This window comes from Rhinolophus ferrumequinum, chromosome 26 (assembly GCF_004115265.2).
Source record: "Rhinolophus ferrumequinum isolate MPI-CBG mRhiFer1 chromosome 26, mRhiFer1_v1.p, whole genome shotgun sequence".
NCBI classification, from domain to species: domain Eukaryota; kingdom Metazoa; phylum Chordata; class Mammalia; order Chiroptera; family Rhinolophidae; genus Rhinolophus; species Rhinolophus ferrumequinum.
Window position 1 is genome coordinate 3,729,545 of NC_046309.1, and position 19,270 is coordinate 3,748,814.

The 19,270-nt window shown below is 48.9% G+C and overlaps 1 protein-coding gene and 1 non-coding gene across 2 annotated transcripts; both read left to right on the top strand.

Moving 5' to 3' along the window:
* The first annotated feature begins 1,544 nt into the window (after nt 1-1,544).
* Nucleotides 1,545-17,614, top strand: GBX1 (gastrulation brain homeobox 1). Its single transcript, XM_033098658.1, has 3 exons — nt 1,545-2,073; nt 3,180-3,182; nt 17,064-17,614. Exons 1-3 carry the CDS (start codon nt 1,545-1,547, stop codon nt 17,612-17,614), a joined length of 1,083 nt encoding a protein of 360 aa, XP_032954549.1.
* Nucleotides 5,370-5,443, top strand: TRNAN-AUU (transfer RNA asparagine (anticodon AUU)). Its single transcript has one exon. It is a non-coding gene; the product is annotated as a tRNA-Asn (tRNA).
* Nucleotides 17,615-19,270: the final 1,656 nt, after the last annotated feature.

Here is a 19,270-nt window from a genome sequence, read left to right on the forward strand (position 1 = left end):
CCTGAAGCTCGGGTCACTCTTCTTCTGTTGAGGTGCCTGTCTTGCCTTTCTTGCCCACTGACCTGAGACTCCTATCAAGCAAAAGTGCCCATGACTTTTGCCTCTGGATTGACAACTCTACTGCTGGGAATCAGAAGGAGGGGGAGGGTAAAAGGCGCCACCATTTCAGTGTCTGAGAATGAGGGAGGTGAGCAGAGTCATCGGCAATTAGCGGATAATTAGTGCTGCTGACCCTTGGGGCTCGTCAGCTCTCCTGGGGCCAGCCCCCAGCAATCAGCCACGGCAGGTCGAGAGTGTCAGGCCCGGGAATGAATAGGGCTCATCAGCAGCGCTGGAGCTGGGGAGCCAATCAGGGAAATTAATAGCAGAAGAGGGGGAGAGAGAGAGCGAGGGAGGGAGACAGATAGACAGACAAGAGATACAGACATAGGTGAGAAATGGGGGGGGTAGAATAAGCACGGGATAGGGAATAAGCCATAGGGATAATCAAATAGGAATAGGGATAGAAAGGAGGGCAAGACAGGGAAGAGCAGGAGGAAGGGAAAGAATGGAAAGGATGGGAGAAAGATGGAGGGGGAAAGATGAGAGGAGTGGTAAGTACTTGGCATAGTGTGGGCCCTCGAGGAAATTACCCAGGAGGCCAGAGTGAGGGATTAGGGAGCCCCGAGACCAAAGAGGGAATGAGGATGAAGGGGCAGAGCCCGTGCCATGGGAGCCCAGCGGAGTGTGAACGGGGCTGGGGAGAAATGACCAAGAGGGAGAAGGGCCCCAGTACGAGCGGCCCTGAGCCTCCTGCCGTCCGTGCCTCGCGGCCGGAGCGGGCACCGAGGTCCTGTCCCGCCTGTCCCCTCTGGGCTTACTCTTGATGCCGCCAAGTCCTTCGGCCCAAGAGCGGGGAGGGGGCGGCAGGGGCGGAGAGACACGTGGGGACACAGGCTCGGGGTCCGCCAGAGGGCGGCGGCCCCCGGACGCTGTGGTCGGGGCCCGTCCCTCCCGGTTCGCCCTCTTTGCCTGCCGCCCGGCGCCCCGTGCACGCCCTGGCCAACTGGGCAAAGTGGGGGGCGGGCTGGCTGCAGGGAGGGGCACCGGCCCAACAGCTGCAGCCGCCTTCTCCCCGGCCGCAAAGTTTCACAAAGCGGCGTGTCCGGCCTCATCAATCTCCATTAATAATAGTTGGTTGGGCCGCGGGGGGCGGGCGGGGTCCCGGGCCGGCCGGCAGGGCCGCTGGGAACGGGCTCTGCGGAGGGAGCGAGAGCCGGGCACGGCGGCGGCGGGCGGAGGGAGGAAGTGAAGCGTAATTTGAGGAAGATGGATGAGTCCGGAGGGCGACACCCCCAGCCCGCCCGCTCGCCCGCCCCCTCCCTCCTTATGAGAGCGAGGGAGCGCGGCGCCGGAGCCACACTGCGCCGAGCCCGCGCCCCGCCGCCACCTCGGCCCGGGAGCCCAGGAGCGAGCCCTGCGTGTCCGCGCGGGGCGCCCGAGCCGCGGGGCGCACGGCGGCGCCCGGAGGGGAGTGCCCCGGGGCGGCCGCAGCTCCGGGCACGATGCAGAGAGCCGGAGGCGGGGGCGCCCCCGGGGGGAGCGGCGGGGGCAGTGGGGGGGGCCCGGGCACTGCCTTCTCCATCGACTCCCTGATCGGGCCGCCGCCGCCGCGCTCGGGCCACTTGCTCTACACCGGCTACCCCATGTTCATGCCCTACCGGCCGCTAGTGCTGCCACAGGCGCTGGCCCCCGCGCCGCTGTCGGCCGGCCTCCCACCCCTCGCCCCGCTAGCCTCCTTCGCCGGCCGCCTTACCAACACCTTCTGCGCGGGGCTGGGCCAGGCCGTGCCCTCGATGGTGGCGCTGACCACTGCACTGCCCAGCTTCGCCGAGCCACCCGACGCCTTCTACGGGCCCCCGGAACTCGCTGCCGCCGCCGCAGCCACTGCTGCCCGAAACCACCCGGAGCCGGGCGGCCGACGCCCAGAGGGCGGGCTGGAAGCCGACGAGCTGCTGCCCGCCCGGGAGAAAGTGGCAGAAGCCCCACCGCCCCCGCAGCCGCACTTCTCAGAGACTTTCCCAAGTCTGCCGGGTAAGCGCTGGGGCCGACCGGGGCGTTGGGCGGGAGGCTTGTTACCCGGAAATCCCAGACGGCAGCCTGCTCGGGATGTCGGCACGTGCCCGGAGCCCTGGAATCCCAGGCCCGCAGATGCTGGGTCCTGCGGAACCATCGCCAACTCCGTTTCGGACACGGCACCTCTAGATCCCAGAGCCGTGCCCTGCTCGGCCTCCAGAGCGAGTGAAGCCTCACCGACGACCTCTCGGTGCTCCCTCCCAAATCTGTGCCTGTCCTCCCAGCATTCTAGTCCTGGAGTCTCTGCTCTCCTGGGTCTCCTTTCCAGAATCCCTTCATTTTTCTCATCTGCGGGGAATAGAGAAGCTGCAAGTGTGGGATTCCTGGGGAGAGCAGCAAGACCCCAGGTTGAGGGTACATTAGGGCAGCTGTCAATTCAGTAAGGGGAGGGCACGTTCTGGCTTCTGAGGGGAAGGTTGTATTGACCCTAAATGGTCTCTGTGAGTCCGGGGGCAAAGAGAGTGTCTGAAAGCCGAGGTAATACTGTTGGTGACATGTCTTCATCTTACTCATAGAGGTCACTTCTGAATTGGCAGGTTTAGAGCTAAGCCTTAAAGAACTGAGCAGCGCGTAGTGGGCCTAAGGAAACCTTAGCTGTCAAGGGTCCTAGCACCTGCTGGACCAGGGCTGACTGGGGGCCAAGAGAGAGGCTAAAGGCAGGGGTGGGTGGGATTGGGTGTGGCCCAAGGGCCTGGAGTCAGGAATTCAGCTAAGATTCCGGAACCAGTGAGATTCTGCTAAGAGGTAGTTCAGGAACCCTGGGTCCTCCATGGGGGAATGCCCTCTCACTAGAGGCAGGATGTATTCAATTGAACCCCTTAAAATCAATCTACTTAAAGGCCTCCTGGCTTCCCTATTTATTGGTCCTTAACCCCTGGAAGCCAGAAAAAGCTTTTCCCTACCCAGGGGCAGATTCAGGTGTGCTGACATACAAAGCATATATCATTTGGCGGACCCTAGTTAAAAACAGGGGCTTCACGCAAGGATGGGATTCTTGAAGCTTAAACTTCTTTAGCATCAGGATGGATCTGCCTCTGCCTAACTGTTCGCTGCATCCAGCTTAGCTGGTGGAAGTGACCCCACCTGCTGACTCTAGCAGAGACGAGGAGGAGATGGCGATAGGCTTTTTGTCCTCTGCCAGGAGAGGGCAATTCCCAGTGACAGGTTTCCTGGGCCCTTCCTGGAAATTGACCAAAGGGCTAATCACTCTTCCAGACCCCAAGGGCTGTTCCAGAGCCCGTCTTCCTCTCCTTTTCCCCTTTAATCCCAGGCATTTTGGCTTTGGGCATTCAGCTGTTGTTGTTTTTCGTACTGATTGGACCAGGAGAACCAAGCAACTGAAGTGTGAGCAGCGTATCCTAAGGAGGATCAAAAGGAAATGATAGAGCAGCTGGAAGGTGGGAGGAAATGTCCACGAGATAAAAAGGCCAGAGTGGGGGCGGGGGGGGAGCAGCCAGCAGGATGATCAGAACAAGAAAGGATCAGAAGGATTTTTGGAATAGGATAGTCCTAAAGCAGAAAAGAGCGTAAGGCAGGCCATCAGAGGGATGGCTTTGGAGGCAACAGAAGCTAGAGGAAGGACCAGACACACCTGGGAACGCGATGAGCTGAGGGAGAGGAGAGAGACACCCCACTAGAAGGAAACTGAAGGGGGAATATGCCCAAACAATGGCAGGACAAGCAACTTGTCATATTCTTGCAGGTTCCCCTCAGTTTTGATTTTTACCCATTTGTAAAATGGGGGCTCTTCTGAAGCAGGTAGAATAGTGGCTGTAAAACAAGACATTGAGAGAGAGGGAAAGGAATAAGTGGAGGAAAAGAACAGAAGAAAGATATTGAGGAAATAAGAATAAAGAAAGGAACAAACAAACGAGCGGTATATCCAGATTATCCAAAGAGAGAATGTGAGAGAGGGCTGTCTATTGGAAGATGTATGTACAAGAGATTTTTAAGCTGGGCCATATGAAAAGGGAACCATATCTCTGAATCAGAAATGTGTGTGTGTGTGTAAGAGTTCTGTCTTGAGAGAACTGGGAGGGAGCTGAATAAATATACTAGTAGGAAACGGAAAACTTTCAACACTAGGAGTAATTTTTTAAAAGGTTTTTCAATACTGAGAGTGATGTGAAACTGGAATTTACATACATAGAATGATGAAGGAAAAATCATCATCTGAGGAAAATGTTGGATGCAAAAAAAAAAAAAAGACTTAGTAGTTGGAGTAAAGACAAGGAATTTCTTTGCTAAGCATGGTGGGAAGGAGACCTAAAGAGGAAGGATGATGAGAGGTGCTGGAGTATTCGTATTGGGAAGAGATACACATAAAAGGTTTATAGTGGGGCTTCTGGTGCAGAGCAGTACAGAGAGATTTCAGAAGAAACATTCCAAGAGAATAATGAGTGAGAGATCTTATCTGTGACAGCTACTTGTCACTCTCAGGACAAACTCTCCAACTCTTCCTCACCGTGCCATTCATGCCCACTTACCTCCCCAGTCTTGGTTTTCCCCTTAAAAGAAAAGGCAACTCCAGAAATGTAGGACATAAAATCAGTTTGGGGCGTGATGACACATGGTCCATGCTGAAAATGGTGGGAAAAAACCCGAACACTCCATTTTGAAAATGTATTAGAGTATTTAGCATGAAATAAGAGACTTCTCTGCTCAGATAATCGGATTGAAACCTTAACATTAGAAGAGTTTGGAGAAAGAAAGCTATCTTTCAAATGACAGAAGAAGAATTGCTGTCCTGGTGTGAATGGGTGACATTGATCTGAAATTATTAATTTATATTAGTTTAGTGTTTTACAGTTACTAGCCCCTTTAAATGAAATTATAGTGAAGATAGGCCAATTTGGAGGATGATAAGTGAAGTTCTTTTTCTTGAGAATCGTTAGGACTATTTTTTTTTTTAAATTTTGCTGAGAGTTAAGACAGATACCACCCTACTAGAATTGATGAAGAAGAAAACAGAACTTTATTATGATTTGATTGCAGGGGTAGAAGCTATATTAGGCACAAAGGAATACTATGAACAGAAATAATGGGGTGGAAAAGGCATTGAGAATAGTAGATTGAAAATCTATGTTTCAAGTGTGAGGAGCATTGAGTATAATCAGGGAAGGTATCTCAGTAGGAGTGATGAAAGAGAAAAGAATTTTGAATTAGTAGGGAAGATTTAAAAGTATGAATCAACAGAAAAGTCCAGAGTAGTGTTGTCTAGCAAGGATTTATGTAATTAAAATTTTTTATGGGGTGGCCGGTTAGCTCAGTTGGTTAGAGCATGGTGCTATTAACACCAAGGTTGCTGGTTCGATCCCCTCATGGGCCACTGTGAGCTGTGCCCTCCTCAAAAACAACAACAACAACAACAAAAAACCCATATAAAAAGTAAATAAAAACAGTTGAAATTAATATTTTATTTAACCCGATGTGTCCAAAATGTTATTTCAGCATTAATCAATATAAAAATGTTTAATGAGATGTTTTATATCCTCTTTTCATACTAAGTCTTTGCAACCCCGTGTGTATTTGACACTTCCAGCAAAACTCAATTCAGACTAGCCATTTTTGACATGGTCAATGTATTGACCAGTAGTGACCACATTCAACATAACAACCCTAGGGAGTTATAAGAACAGAGTAATGTGAAAGTGATGGGGGAAAAGGAGCTTCGAGGAAATAAGAGGTAGTGGCTAGTGGAGTTCTCGATGTTAGGAATAATGGAGAGAAGAGAGCCGTGAGCTCTAAATGGCAGGAAAGAGAGGGTCTTCCGTGTGAAGGTGCGTGTAAGCTCTGACTCAGAGTAACTGAAGTTAAGTTGACGCTGTGGAGATCTGGTGCAAATATACACAGACAGTGGGTTAAGGGGGTGCTGTGTGCTGGGGGGTGATGAAAAGAGCTGTCTGTTTGGAGAAATGCAGAAGAAAACTTTACCTTGGGGGTTTCTAGAGCAGTGATTCATTCAGGGAGAAAAGAGTTGGATTGCCTGGACACAAATACTTAAGAAGTGAGGGATGGTAGGTACTCCATATATAATTGTTGGATGGATGATAAAAATATAGTGAGAGATTGAGATGAAAGATAATGCCAGTTGAGTGTGGTGAAGAAAACACTTGTAGTTGAGATGACATAGAGAAGAGAACATGATGGGACAGACCTGAGAGAAGGCAGTGTAGTGAACTTTATTTTTAAATACTAAGCAGAAAAAGATTTGCCAATTTCTGAATAGAGATTGACAACAATAATGGAAATCATGCCAGAAGACCAGGGAAACTTACCAGGAGCATGATATTTGAATGCTGATTGCTGCAAGCTAAGCACCTGATTGTAGCTAGAGACCCTTTGAGATGACCGTCAGTTAATTTCTGAATAGGTATCTATTATGACTGTCAAGATATATTTACTCATGAGAGAAACACAGGAAATGACAACGTGATGTGGAATCAGAGTTCTGTGATTAGAAACAGGAGGGAGATTTTCCTTGGAAGTGGGGTGTATTTTCTAAAAAAAATGTTGAGGACGAGCATACATTGAGAGTGATTGCTCCACCGACCTTTAAAGAAAGGCAAATATTGCATTAACTTAATGTGAGGGAAGCAACTTTTATCTAGGAGGCATGACACATGGGTTCCAGTCTCATCTTTAGAGTTCAGGTCACTCATTAGCCAGGCAATTGTGTCGAGTCGCTTAGTTCAATTCAGGGAACGTGTATTGTGTGCCTCTTATGGGCTTAGTATGTTCAGGACACTCTGAGAGATTCAAAGCCTTATAACTTCTCTAGGCTTCAGTTTCCTCATCGGTAACATAAAAGTTTTGGTTCAGATGATTTTTAATGTTCTTTTCAATTCCACAGAATAAAAGCTTATTTTTGTAGCCTTCGTGTTTAAAGTAGGGTTCTTAATATGGACTCCACGAACCTCTTGTGAGGGGATCTGTTAATTATGGGTGGGGAAAAAATTACATCTTTATTAATTTCTAACTAAAATTTAGCACTTCCTTTAATTATAAATGTAGGCCAGAAACCACTGTAGTTTCAGTTGTACCTGAGATTTTTGTCACCAATTGAAATCACAGATATTTTCATATACATTTCTAGTCTTTGTAGGCATCTTTTTATTTAATGAATTAATAAAGAAGCGTATATGGTTATATCACAAATTCATTTTAAATGTTTGACAACTGTATGTTTACACAATTGGCCTCTAATATAATCCTATGTGTTTTAAGTTACACAAGTAAAAGCATTATAGGTTTTATCAACCTGCCAAGGAGTTCGTGGCTCAGAAAAGGTTAAAAATCCCTGGTTGAGAGAGACAGAGACAGAGAGAGAGAGAGAGAGAGAGAGAGAGAGAGAGAGAGAGAGCACTCAGAAATGACAAGGGGAAAATTTTATTAGGAGTGGAGTGGGATACTGAGATGCCCTGTACCACAGTGAAGGTAACACCCAAGCAGTGGGAGAGAGAAGGGCCCTCTGCAGTGGCACATGTAAATTTGGAGATGTATATTATAAATAATCAGGGTTATTCTTAGCATCATGGGCATGAACAGTCTGTACTGGGAATAATAGAAGAGAGGCAGGAATTGGAATGAGGAGGGGGAAATACTTCACTGGAAAGAAGGAAGAACATAATACGAGCAGCGCTTTGCATTGAGAGTGACGTTACAATGGGAAGCTACAGGCAAGGAAGAATTTTGCCTTGAAGGTAATGGGGAAAGAAGAATCTTTGCAGGGAAACTGGGAATTAGGAAATGGAAATGAGAGAAGTAATGGAGTGGATGTTCAAAAAGAGAACAAGATTGAAATAGGGACGATAAAGAGAGTGGGGGGAGAGAACTTTCATCTAGAGGGAGTGGGGAGGTGCCCCCGTGCTGAGGTGGAGAGAAGACTGCCTGTGTTGGGACCAGTGGAAAGGACAGAGCTGTCTATGCAGTTGGTGATGCACCGCTGCAGAGACCATGATGGAGTCGACAGACGTGTGGATTCGGGGTCAGAAAGAAGAGGTTAGGGTATTTCATTGGAAACATGATCACGCTGGGGGAAAGGTATCAGCTTTGAGTCATGTGAAAGAAATGTTGATGTGCCTAAAAGGGAGAAGAGATGCTTCAATTTGGTGTGATAGAAGATGGCCTACTCCAGTGGAATTAAGTTGTGGGAGGCAGAGGGAGCCCTGCACTGGATGAAGCAGCGTCTTCATCCCTGTCTCCTCGTGGGAGGGAAAGGAATAATCTAAGTGACGACACACACAAAAAATCTGTATTAGAAGTGGGGAGACTGGCGGGCAGAGACGAGGGTTCTGAGGAAAAAGCACGCGTGAAAAATGAGAACAGGAGACACAGGCTACTGGTTCTGCACTGGGGGTAGTGGGAGATGGGTTTCTTGACTGAATTCTGGAGGCAATGGTGTTATAATAGAAGTAATGGAGAAGATGGAGCTGTATTGGGAGCCATGGGAAGAGAAGTAAGGCAGCGATACACTGGGAAGAGAGAGGAGGAGGGAATTATCCTGAGAGTGAAGGCACGAAGCGCTCTGCGCTGGAATGGATGCTGCGTGTTCTGTCCATTACATGTGGAACTGGGTGGTCTTGGCCAAATCAGACCTCTCTGTCTTACCTCCCTCCTCGGTAAGATTAGGGCTTTGAGTTAGATAATCTGTAAGGTTGCTTCTAGCTCTACAATTCTGTTTTTATCTATAAGGATACCCTTATTCATGAATTGTTTCCTTTAAAAAAAACACCAAGCATCTGGAGCATAGGGATTGGGGCAAATTCTACACTTTTCAGTGCTGAGTTGTCGCGGTAGCTGACGAGGAAGAGGGAGGCTGGGATATGTACATCTTGAGGTGAAACCAGGGCTGAGCTTTGAGGCTTTGTCATTGCGGACCGGGGCCGTGTTACCTGAGCTATGGCTGTGTACAGCCCTCAGAAGACATGAGAGAGAAAAACATTTGAGAAAGGTGGGAGCAGCTCTTCTCCAGGCCCAAAACATTGAGGATCAATTGCGACTGATTTTACCTGGTGAGGAAGAAAGCAATGCCCGTGAGGGAGGGAGAAAAAGAAAGGATGTGTTGTACAATCAGCTCCTGTGTGGAATCAGTCCTGGCCTTTTATGTTATTTGTCCAATGGGTACAGTATTTATGATAGGTGACGTTAGAATTCAGCCTCTTTTTCATTCAGTGTTAACAAAGAGATGTGGTGTCATGCAGAGGAACGAGCACAGGCTTTGAACACAGATCTTGGTGCCAGCCACCCTGTCTTGTGACCTACCATGAAATACTAACCTCTGAAGTCTCAGTTTCCTCACCAGTAAAATAAGGGCAACAATACTTACCTCACAGAATTAAGGATTAAATCAGGAGATATTTGTCCAGCATCCTAAAGTACTAGGTGTGAAAGAAATGATCCGTGTTCTCCTCGCCCTGGAAATGGATGGAGAGCTTTCCCGGGAATTAAGGTGGGGAAGACATCTTCCCTAGGAATTGTGTAGGGTAGGTGACACTCTTTCTACTGATAAGGACGGATATTTCTGGGAATAATAGAAATAGCGCTGTATTCTGAGAACTGTTCACACGGAAACTGCCAGGAGACAACATTGTATGAATCGAATAGGGGTAGAGTGAGCGTTTGCGTTTGGCTTTCTCCCTCCTTCCGGCCTCCCTGTCTGACATTTAGCTTCCTCTGTAGACCTTAACGCTGCCCAAAGCCCTGCCCTGTCCCCCGGGAGCCTGTTCCTCCTTTCTCTCCACTGAAAAAAAAATTACCTCTCCTTTTTCCTTCATCAAAATTCCTATCCTTCATATGTCTGATGTCTACTTGTTAGGAGCAAAGCCATTGGATTAAAATAATTCACACTCGGATGGAGATTTTTTTAAGTCCAAATGAATTTCAAGCTGTTGGAGTTTTAGGTGCGGTTATTACGAATAATTTCAGGGAATGTAGCAACATGATTTTGGATGGGAGAGTTGTGGGTGTAGGGTGGGGAGGCTTGCTTCCCCTGGAGTCATGCGATCATTGTCACTTCTAGTTAGAGCATTGTATGGAGTCAGAGCTCTTTCCATTGCTAGTGACAGTAGCTCAATTCTAATTTGAGCTAAAAAGGCACAGTTATTGATTCACGTGACCACGAGGAATACAAACAGTGTTGTTAGGTCTTTTTTTCTTACTCTCAGCCTGGCTTCTCTCTGTGTCTTCACCTCATTCTCTCCTTAAGAGGCAGGTGGCACAAGCATAGGCAGCTCTTCATTTTTAAAACCCCAGGTTGGGACCCCAGTGAATTCTAGCACATATAATATCCTAGGATGACTGATTAAGCAGCTTGAGTCGGGTCCCCAGGGAGGTGGGATGTTTGGATTGGTCAGATCTAGCTCCCTACATGTCATGAAGGTGGAGAAACGTGACTGACAATCCCAGTGCCTAAAGGAAGGGGGCACGGGGCAGACAAAAACCAACTCCAAACAGGTACCTAACTCAACCAGAAAGAATGACAAAAGCATACCTTTAATTCCCTTTTAGTATGAGGAGGGAAAGCCTTCTCCCGGGCTAGTTACGTAGTCCTAGGGGTGACAGAAGAAATACCAGGAGTAAGGCCCTGAAAAAAGAGCTCTCTAATGAGGAAGGGAGAGAGAGAGGAAGACGGCAGAAAATTTCTGTGTCTCGACGAGGCTGATGCATGAACAAGAAAGAGCTGTACTTGACGGGTGAGGGAGACAGTTGCAAACTAGAAGCTAGAGAAAATTGATATTAAAACAACGCTGTTTCCATAGTTTGGCAATATTATTTTTCAAATGTGAAAGTGCGTTTCTAAATAAAAGGCATGTTGACTGGTAAGCTTACCTTATACAAACCAATAATGACAGAAAAAGAAAATACGAGAAAGATCTGGTGGGAATTTTGTTTTGGGAAATGAGGAGAGGAATAGCCTGTTAAAGGACCGAGGTGACATTTGGTGAGTGCGGCCTCTCCTACAGCAATTTTAAGAATCTTCTCTGAGAATGTTGAGGGAAGATAGCAATCAGGATAGAGCTCGGAGGTGACAAGTGAAAGGGATGAGGTCTCAACTAAAACTGGATTTGATAGGGAGGTTATTTATCTGCTGAGGCATCCGGGGAAAGGGCTTTGTATTTCGAGTGGGAGGAGAAAAGAAGATAAAAGGATAAAATGCAAAGGATAAAACAGCATTGATTATTTAGGAGACCAAGTTTCTAGGCATGGCCCTGTCCCTAGCTGTACGACTTGGGAAAATCATTTAATCTTTCTGAAACTCAGTATCTTCAGCTGAAAATAAGGTTACTAGTCTCCCAGTACTACTGCTAATAAATAGGTCTACTCCAACTTGGGTGAGAAGATCAAATAATGCATGTGAAAGTGTTTGGGGAAAGCTAAAGCTTATAGAGGCAACGATCATGTCTGTCTGCCGTGAGAGGAGCTCTGAGCTTGGACTGCTGGGAAAATTGCCCTGAACTTGTTCTGAAGGTGGGAGAGGCTCTGGATGACAGTGGTGGAGAGAACATTGTCACGTCGACCTGGAGTAAAGTATGCCGCAGAGTCATGGGACGAATAGAGAAAGTGAAAATGAATGTTCCTTCTTGTACCTAAAATTATAGGAAGGAGCAATAGCATCCCGGAGGCATGAAAGGCATGGGGATGAGGGAAAAGCCAACTGAAAGTCGGTTTGTTGCTGTAAACGATGGGAGAAAGTACTGTCTCTGAAAAGAACAGAGAAATAATTCTGTGCTGGGCATGATGGTGAGATGAGGAGTTAGAAATGAGAGGGGTGGCAAATGTACCTCTTTTTTGTTTTTTTGAGGGACCTGGGTTTCTTCCCACCTTTTGACCACCTCCCACCAAAAGAAAAAAAATTTGGTTCTGTATTTAGGAAGCTGAGTCATTGACCTGATGAGGAGAATCAGGAGACTCTGTGTCCTGAGAGTGGCTGGGGGCTGTGAAGGCAGTTTGTTTTGAAGTGGAGGGAAGGGAAGGGAAGTGAGAACTGAGTGGAATGGGGGAGAGACTTCTCTTCCGTGCATAATAAAGACTATTGATTTTATATCAACTAGAACAGAGCAGGGTGGATGAGGGACAGCACAGGAACTCCTACCTTCCCATAGCTGGGATCTAACATGGTTTTCTACTCCCAGGGTGCTTTTCTGCACCAGAACTCCAGCCCACCATCCTTGGTGACCACAGTTGGGGGACGCCCCCTCCAGACAGCATGAGCTTGGTGCTGTTGATTCTTTCTACTGGAAAATACCTGCCATGGATTCTTTGGCCCTTGACTTCTTCTCCAGCCTGACTGGACCCATTACCAAGGTGGGGCTTCTCTGTGTCTGTGGAGCTGCGTCCCTTCCTCTTGGAAGGCAGGCCCCCTGTAAGCACGTCCCTGGAGCCTGAGTGCTGCTCTCTCGAGTGGGATTAACGCCCTGGCATGGACTTTACGAGTGCTTGTGGCTCAAACCTTGTGATTTCTGGTACGTAGGGTAATAGTACCCACCGGAAGAATTCACAATGAACTCTGAATGTTTCCTAATAACCAGTCTGCCCCACAGTTACCCCCCTGGGCAGATACCACACTTTTTTCACTGACTCTCGACCTGCCCACAGGGAACAAGTTGAAAACTCAACCAATCTTCTGTTACTTGTAATAACATGTTCATACACAAAGGACAGAACCTTTGGATCTGTTTGGCTTACCTACCGAGCACAGTCAAATCATTTCCAATTAAAAATTTTCCTTTTGCTGAAATTATTCTCATCAGAATCATTATTTCTCATGTAAAATTTTCGATGAAGTCTTGGTTTGTTGATCAAGTTTTTTGTTCCTATCAACCAGTTAGGGCATCTATAATTAGAAATGTACTTTTAGTGACATTATATCTACCAAGCCCAATTATTCTACATCAAATTTTGCAAATAAGAATTTTATCAAAAAGATTTGCTTCTGTCCATTTTTAGTCAATAACACATTTTTCTATGTGCAACTTTTTTTTTGTTTTGTTTGATTATATTAACGATTAATATTCATTACAAATCAGATAAAATAGTTTGCATTTCTTTCTTAGCTGATTCAAGAGAAAATAGCCAGCTGTTTCAGGATTACTATATTGTGCAGGATTGGTTGTAAAGGACTGTATTGCTCATTCAGTTCTTGCGTGTTGTATTGCGTTCTAACGTACTCCACTGTTGGTGGAGCAGAATACATGGCAGGGCCAAAAGGTTTTGCTTTGCTCCAATGGATCAATGTTTGGGTAAAAAACGTAGGGGTGTGGGGTTCAAAAACAAAAAAGCTTTTTGCTCTCTTTTTTCCTCTTGATGTGTTCCCCTATTTTCTCTCTCTCATCTCTAAACTTTTTAGCTCTTTCAATTCCTCTGTCATTTCATTCTTCTGCCACTATGTCTACCCTACTTCTCTCGTGCCGCACTCCCCTGTCTGTCTGCTTTCCTTCTCTCTCCCACTCCTCCTTGGTCTCATTCACTGTCCCATACTCTCATGGAGCTGTATTTTGCCCTCTGGGTTGCTTTCTTCTTTGTCCCACCCCCATCTCCTTCCAAGAGTTGCTTATCAGAGCCCTCAGTGTCATGATTATAAAGGCTCAGAGAGAAACTCTTGTCCTTGCCGCTCAGCATCCCACTGGGATCAAGCAACCACGAGAGGTTGTGAACCTGTGCTTCTTGTCTGGCTTTAAAAGCAGCACTGAGGGTGGCCCGCTTATGTGGCCTTGATTTTATGGGATCTGTCTGAAGACAGAGGGATGGATGATGTGATCTCAGGAGGGCCCTGCCAGATCAAGGAACCTGGGAGCCTCGTCTCGATCATCATCAATTTAGATTTATTGGACAGCCCTTGGGTACCCCAAGCTGTGCTAAATGAGTTCATCCTTCAAGCCCTAAAATCCAGTTGCTGCCTTTTTAGCAGCTGTTTAAAATATTGTAATATTGGTCCGAGTTTTCCCAAGATTCTGTTTTTTCTGTGATTATTTACTACAAAACCATGTTTTAAAAGTTAAAAGTTAGAGGGTGTAGTAATAATGTTGGAGATTGTCCTTCGTTTTTTTAGCATAAGATCCTATAAATTTCCGTTCCATGTGGGTTCCTCTCCAGCTACTGTGAGATCAGAGGGCATCCTGAAAAGTGGGCAGGATACTCCTGGAGAGAATGTCTCATGGGCACCGGAGGAGCTGGGATGGGGTGGGACGTAGGTAGGGAATATCTTAGGAGAGGCTTGGGAAAGGAAGGACGGAGAGAGAGAGAGAGAGAGAGAGAGAGAGAGAGAGAGAGAGAGAGAGAGAGCAAGCTTGGGAATAGTTTATTTAGTCAACAAATATCTATTGAGTGCCTCCTGTGTGCAGGTACTTTTCTAGATGCTGAAGATACAGCAGTGAAAAAGTATATGAAAAATCCCTACCTTCATGGAGTTTATATTCTAATAAGAAGAGAGAGCGCGCCAATAAAATGAATCAACAAAGTTGGTGACATGTATTATAGCAATAAATAAAGCAGAGGTGGGGAGTACTGAGAATTTTAATTTTAAAAGAGTGATAAAGACCTTTACTTAGGGAATGAGCCAGTGCCGAACCCTAGGTGAAGGGTACGTGTAGTATTCCAGAGAAGAACGTGGGGAAAGGGGAGAGGGCAGAAGCAGGAAAAGCAGTTTGGAGGAAACGTCCGTGCCCCAGGGGAGAGGTGACTGATTAGTTGGATGCAGAGAAGGTGGTGAGAAGAGGTCAGAGTCTGCGTGTATTTTACAGGCAGCAGCACTCGCGACCAGTACCCGCTGGTGGATTGGGCCTGGGCTGTAAGAGAGCGAAGGTTTGAACTACAGGGAGGATGGAGTTGCCTGAGACGGGAAAGCTGGGTGTGGGGCTGGGGCAAGAGCTGGCCTGGGAGACAGATGGCGAGTTCAGACTGTGACATGTTGAGTTTGCATTCTGTGGACGTGGAAACTAGGGTGGGGAAGAGCCCTGGCACACGAAGGAGGAAACCTAGGCTACGAGTCTTGCAGGAACTCAAAAGGATTTGGCCGGGGATGAGACAGGGAGGAAGCACGGGTGGCGGTGGCGAGAGGGGTGCCCTGAGGCGCGCATCCTCAGAGCACAGGAAGCCGGGCAGCTGGGAAGGAGAGGAGGAAGACCAGTTGCTGCTGAAAACAGTACAGGAGGCGGGTGCGCCGAACGGGGTGCGCCGCGTGGATTTGGAGAAGGTTACACAGAGAGTGAAGCACTACAGGGAGAGAAGGTGGGCTGGGGGGTAGAAACACCTTTGAGGGGTGAAGAAGCAGACCGAGATGGAGGTGGGATCTGGACATGGACCGAGGGTTCTGGCCTCTGAGGGAAATGTCAGCGTGGCTCTGGAGGGAAAGGCATCAGGGCGTCAGTGAGGGGAAAGGGCCAACCCTGGGGGGGGGAGGGGGTTGGCAGCGACAGCGCTGGTCCGGAGGCCCAGCTGGCACGCAGGCAGATCCAGGTGGGGTTAGAGGTCAGCTCTGCGTGCCGGAAGGTGTTCTAGCCACGTACCCACATGCGCGCCCCTTTTCTCTTATACAGCATTTCACCGTTCCCTGAAGTGATTTTGTTTTGGGTTGTAGTCTCAGTCACGGGGTGCTCGCGAGCGTGCATGCACTCCCACATTTGTGAAGTCCTGCCCATCTTTACTCAGTGAACTCGATGGGTAAGGAGCTCTTCAGTTTACGGATTATCCATTTTCTCTTGTTCTCGTTCCTGTTGGGTAGTTTTCTTTTGACTTTTTGCTGTTTTACTTACCGGTCCTTTGGGCAGAAAACAAGAGATTTTGTGAAATTCAAACACTGAAAACATTTGTAATGCATTACTTGCAGATCTGGCAAAAACATCAGTGGATTAAGTATAAACCCAACGGTTGAATTAAATTTTAGAATTATGTAGGGGTTAACATGTTTATATGGCTGTGATTACAAATAATCAGTGATCTAAATGAGACTTTCTTTTTCACCCTCTACATTTTTCCTTGCCGCAGTTCTGTTTCTTCCCATATTCCCTCCATGTTCCCAGCTGACATCAAGCTCAGGGTCCTCAGGATTCTGAACTTGAGCAGAAAGCAGCTGTGCTGCTTGCTGCTCAGGAATCTGGACTAGGAGAGGGGAGGTGGAAAAGCGATGACGTCATTCTAAAATAAGGAGAAAGACTGAGAGAGACTTCGGGGGGCTAAGTAATTGGAAGAGACATCGGGCCATGTGGCTGGGAGGGGTCCCCATTCCGGGCTGGATGGTCTGGTTAAGGACAATTGGGCAGGGGGTGCAGTAAGGAAACCTTCTGACTCCTAGGTCCTTGGATAACATTTCTTGGACCCAGATTTTGGGAGCAGGGGTGGGGAATCAGATGACCCTCTAGTTCCCATCTGGAAATGATATGTTATGGTTCTAGATCTAAGTGAGGGAAGGAGAGGAGACAGAACAGAGGTCCACACGTGGCTCTCCCCACTGGGCTGGATGAGGCTTCCTTCCTAGGAGAATAAAAGACCAACAGCCCCCAGGTGCCCCTCTCGCCTGCAAAGGTGGATTGTCCTACGTCGCCCACTCCTGCGGACGGCAACTGACAGGCTCCTAAGCCAGGTCCACGGCTTCATTCTGGGCCGAGGCTGCGTGGTCTGGGCTTGCAGAAACCCAGGCGGTGTGAGTAGGCAGAATGAGGTGCAGGTGGTGGGAATGCTGAGGGGACAGCCCCGGGGATTACGTTCCTTTGACAGACATGCCTGCCCGGCCCCCTTTGCCGTAGTGAAAGCTGTGCTCGCTAATTCCTTTCTTCCCATTTCTGTCTCCCCTGAACCTCTTCCCCACCCCTCACCCTGGATGTGCCTCCTCTCCATCTCACCCCCTGCACGTCTGTCTCTCTTCCTGCTGTCCGTCTGGCCACGGTTCCATGGTTCCACGTGCCTCCTTCAACCTGTCTGCCTTTCCCTGCCTTCTTGGTCTTTGCTCCCAGAGGGGAAGGTGTACAGCTCAGACGAGGAGAAGCTGGAGGCGCCCGCGAGAGACCCGGCAGGCAGCGAACAGGAGGAAGAGGGCTCAGGTGGTGACAGCGAGGACGACGGTTTCCTGGACAGCTCTGGAGGGGGCCCAGGGGTGCTTCTGGGACCTAAACCGAAACTCAAGGGGAGCCTGGGGGCTGGCACTGAGGACACAGCCCCAGTAGCAGCAGGAGTCACAGCTCCTGGGGGCAAAAGCAGGCGCCGCCGCACCGCATTTACCAGTGAGCAGCTCTTGGAATTGGAGAAGGAGTTTCACTGCAAGAAATACCTGAGCTTGACAGAGCGCTCCCAGATCGCCCACGCGCTCAAGCTCAGCGAGGTGCAGGTCAAGATCTGGTTTCAGAATCGGAGGGCCAAGTGGAAGCGCATCAAAGCTGGCAATGTGAGCAGCCGTTCTGGAGAGCCCGTAAGAAACCCCAAGATTGTGGTGCCCATACCGGTGCATGTCAACCGGTTTGCCGTGCGGAGCCAGCACCAACAGATGGAACAGGGGGCCCGGCCCTGACGCCTCCCAAGGACTGTGCCTGCTCTGAGACTGGGTGGTGGTTCTGCAGACCAGAGGGGTTCCCACTGTGACTCTGCCCGGGCAGGGGGCTCAGATGGCAATGGACTTAGCTCCAGGGCTGCTCTCCTGGCCACCTGAGGTGTGAGCACTTGGCCCTGAGCCTGTACCAGAGACCCTCAGGACCGGGGCGTCAGGGTGCCAGGGGCTCAGATTCCCGTTGGGACTGAGGGGGACTCCTGGGGACGGGGTGGGTTCTAAAATGCCTAGGGGCCTGAAAGGTTCCTGGAATCACTTCTGACGGGTGGGAGGAATCCAGGGCGATGCCTCGCCATACGGATCACAGCTCCTTATTTATTTTGTGTAAAGTTTGTATATATGGATCCATCAGCCTCTGTCTGTCTGTCTGCACCCCTGAGAGGGACTGGGAAAGTTGTGTTTCCTCGATCCTCAGCCAGAGTTGAGTTCCGTTTTACTGCCCCCGCGTGGGTACTGCCTTGTCTGTCTATAGTACAAGGACATGCAAAGAAACGAAAGGGACGGTCACTCACCTCCTTAGGAGCTCCTCGGGACACACCATCTCCTCCCACGTAACCTACCTCCACATCCATCCTTTGCCGCTGAGACCTCATGCTCCTAACTGCACTTTTCTTGACCCATTAAACAGGCAAGCTTCCTCTTTCTTCTCTTTGGAAATGCTGGCAGCCCTCAGGACAGAGGAGTCACTCCCTTCTGGTTACAGAGGAATGGCGTACGTGACCCTCGTTTAGCTGGGGTATGTAAGGCCCCGCCTAACTAGGTAGCGGTTACCAGTCCTGCCACTGACGGGCGGGCCGGGGACCTCACCCTCATCGGCGGGGACGGCATTCATCTTTTTCTACACAGAGGACACAGCAGCTTAGTCTCTCCCTGCCACTCTTTGGTATTCCGGACGTGAGGGTCTGGAGGGAAAGACCCATTTCCACTGCTCTTTCTTAGGGCATTAAGTACGTCTCTCCTTCTCCGCATCACAGCCTTTACAAAGCTCGGGACACCACACCCTCTTCTGTTAGACCATGAGATTAGGTGAGAAGGCCCACTGCAAAGTGCACGAGGCCGGGAAGACTGATGGTTCTGGAGTGGTATGTAATATGGGGGAAGCTACGGAGCCAGGAATTTGAAGCTTTGGGGCTGCAATTCTATGAGCAAATTAAGGAACGTTAGTGGACCCTAACTTAGCAAGTTCTCATCCTTCTAGAACAGGTACAGGGGTTTCCCCTAGGTTTTCTTTCTAGAAGAACTAAGGGATAGAGGGAAAAGCAGGGGCTCTGGATTCTGCCCCAGCTTGGCAAGGTGATGGGCATCAAGATGCCCATCAGATGGACCCTTCTGCCCCCTGTGCCCTGCTCCTCCCCGCTCCTCAAAAGCAAAGCCGAGGCATGGGCCCCGAGAGAAGTGCCGCCCTACTAAGCACTTACCCTGCGGCGTTCTCAGAACTTCTCCTGTGCGTTGACTCAGGCATCTCTCTGTCCATCTGGCTGTGTGGGCTCGTTCCCAGACTCTCAGCAAGGGGGACAGTGCTCATGCCCGTTCTTTGGGTGAACTTTGGCCAGTACATGGCAAGGCAGGAGGTTACTGCCATGATAGAATGTTGAAGAAAATGAGACTAGCTGGAAAAGT

Bases quoted from the DNA above. Each gene is read 5' to 3' on its own strand.
- GBX1 (XM_033098658.1), top strand. From the start codon at position 1,545: ATGCAGAGAGCCGGAGGCGGGGGCGCCCCCGGGGGGAGCGGCGGGGGC.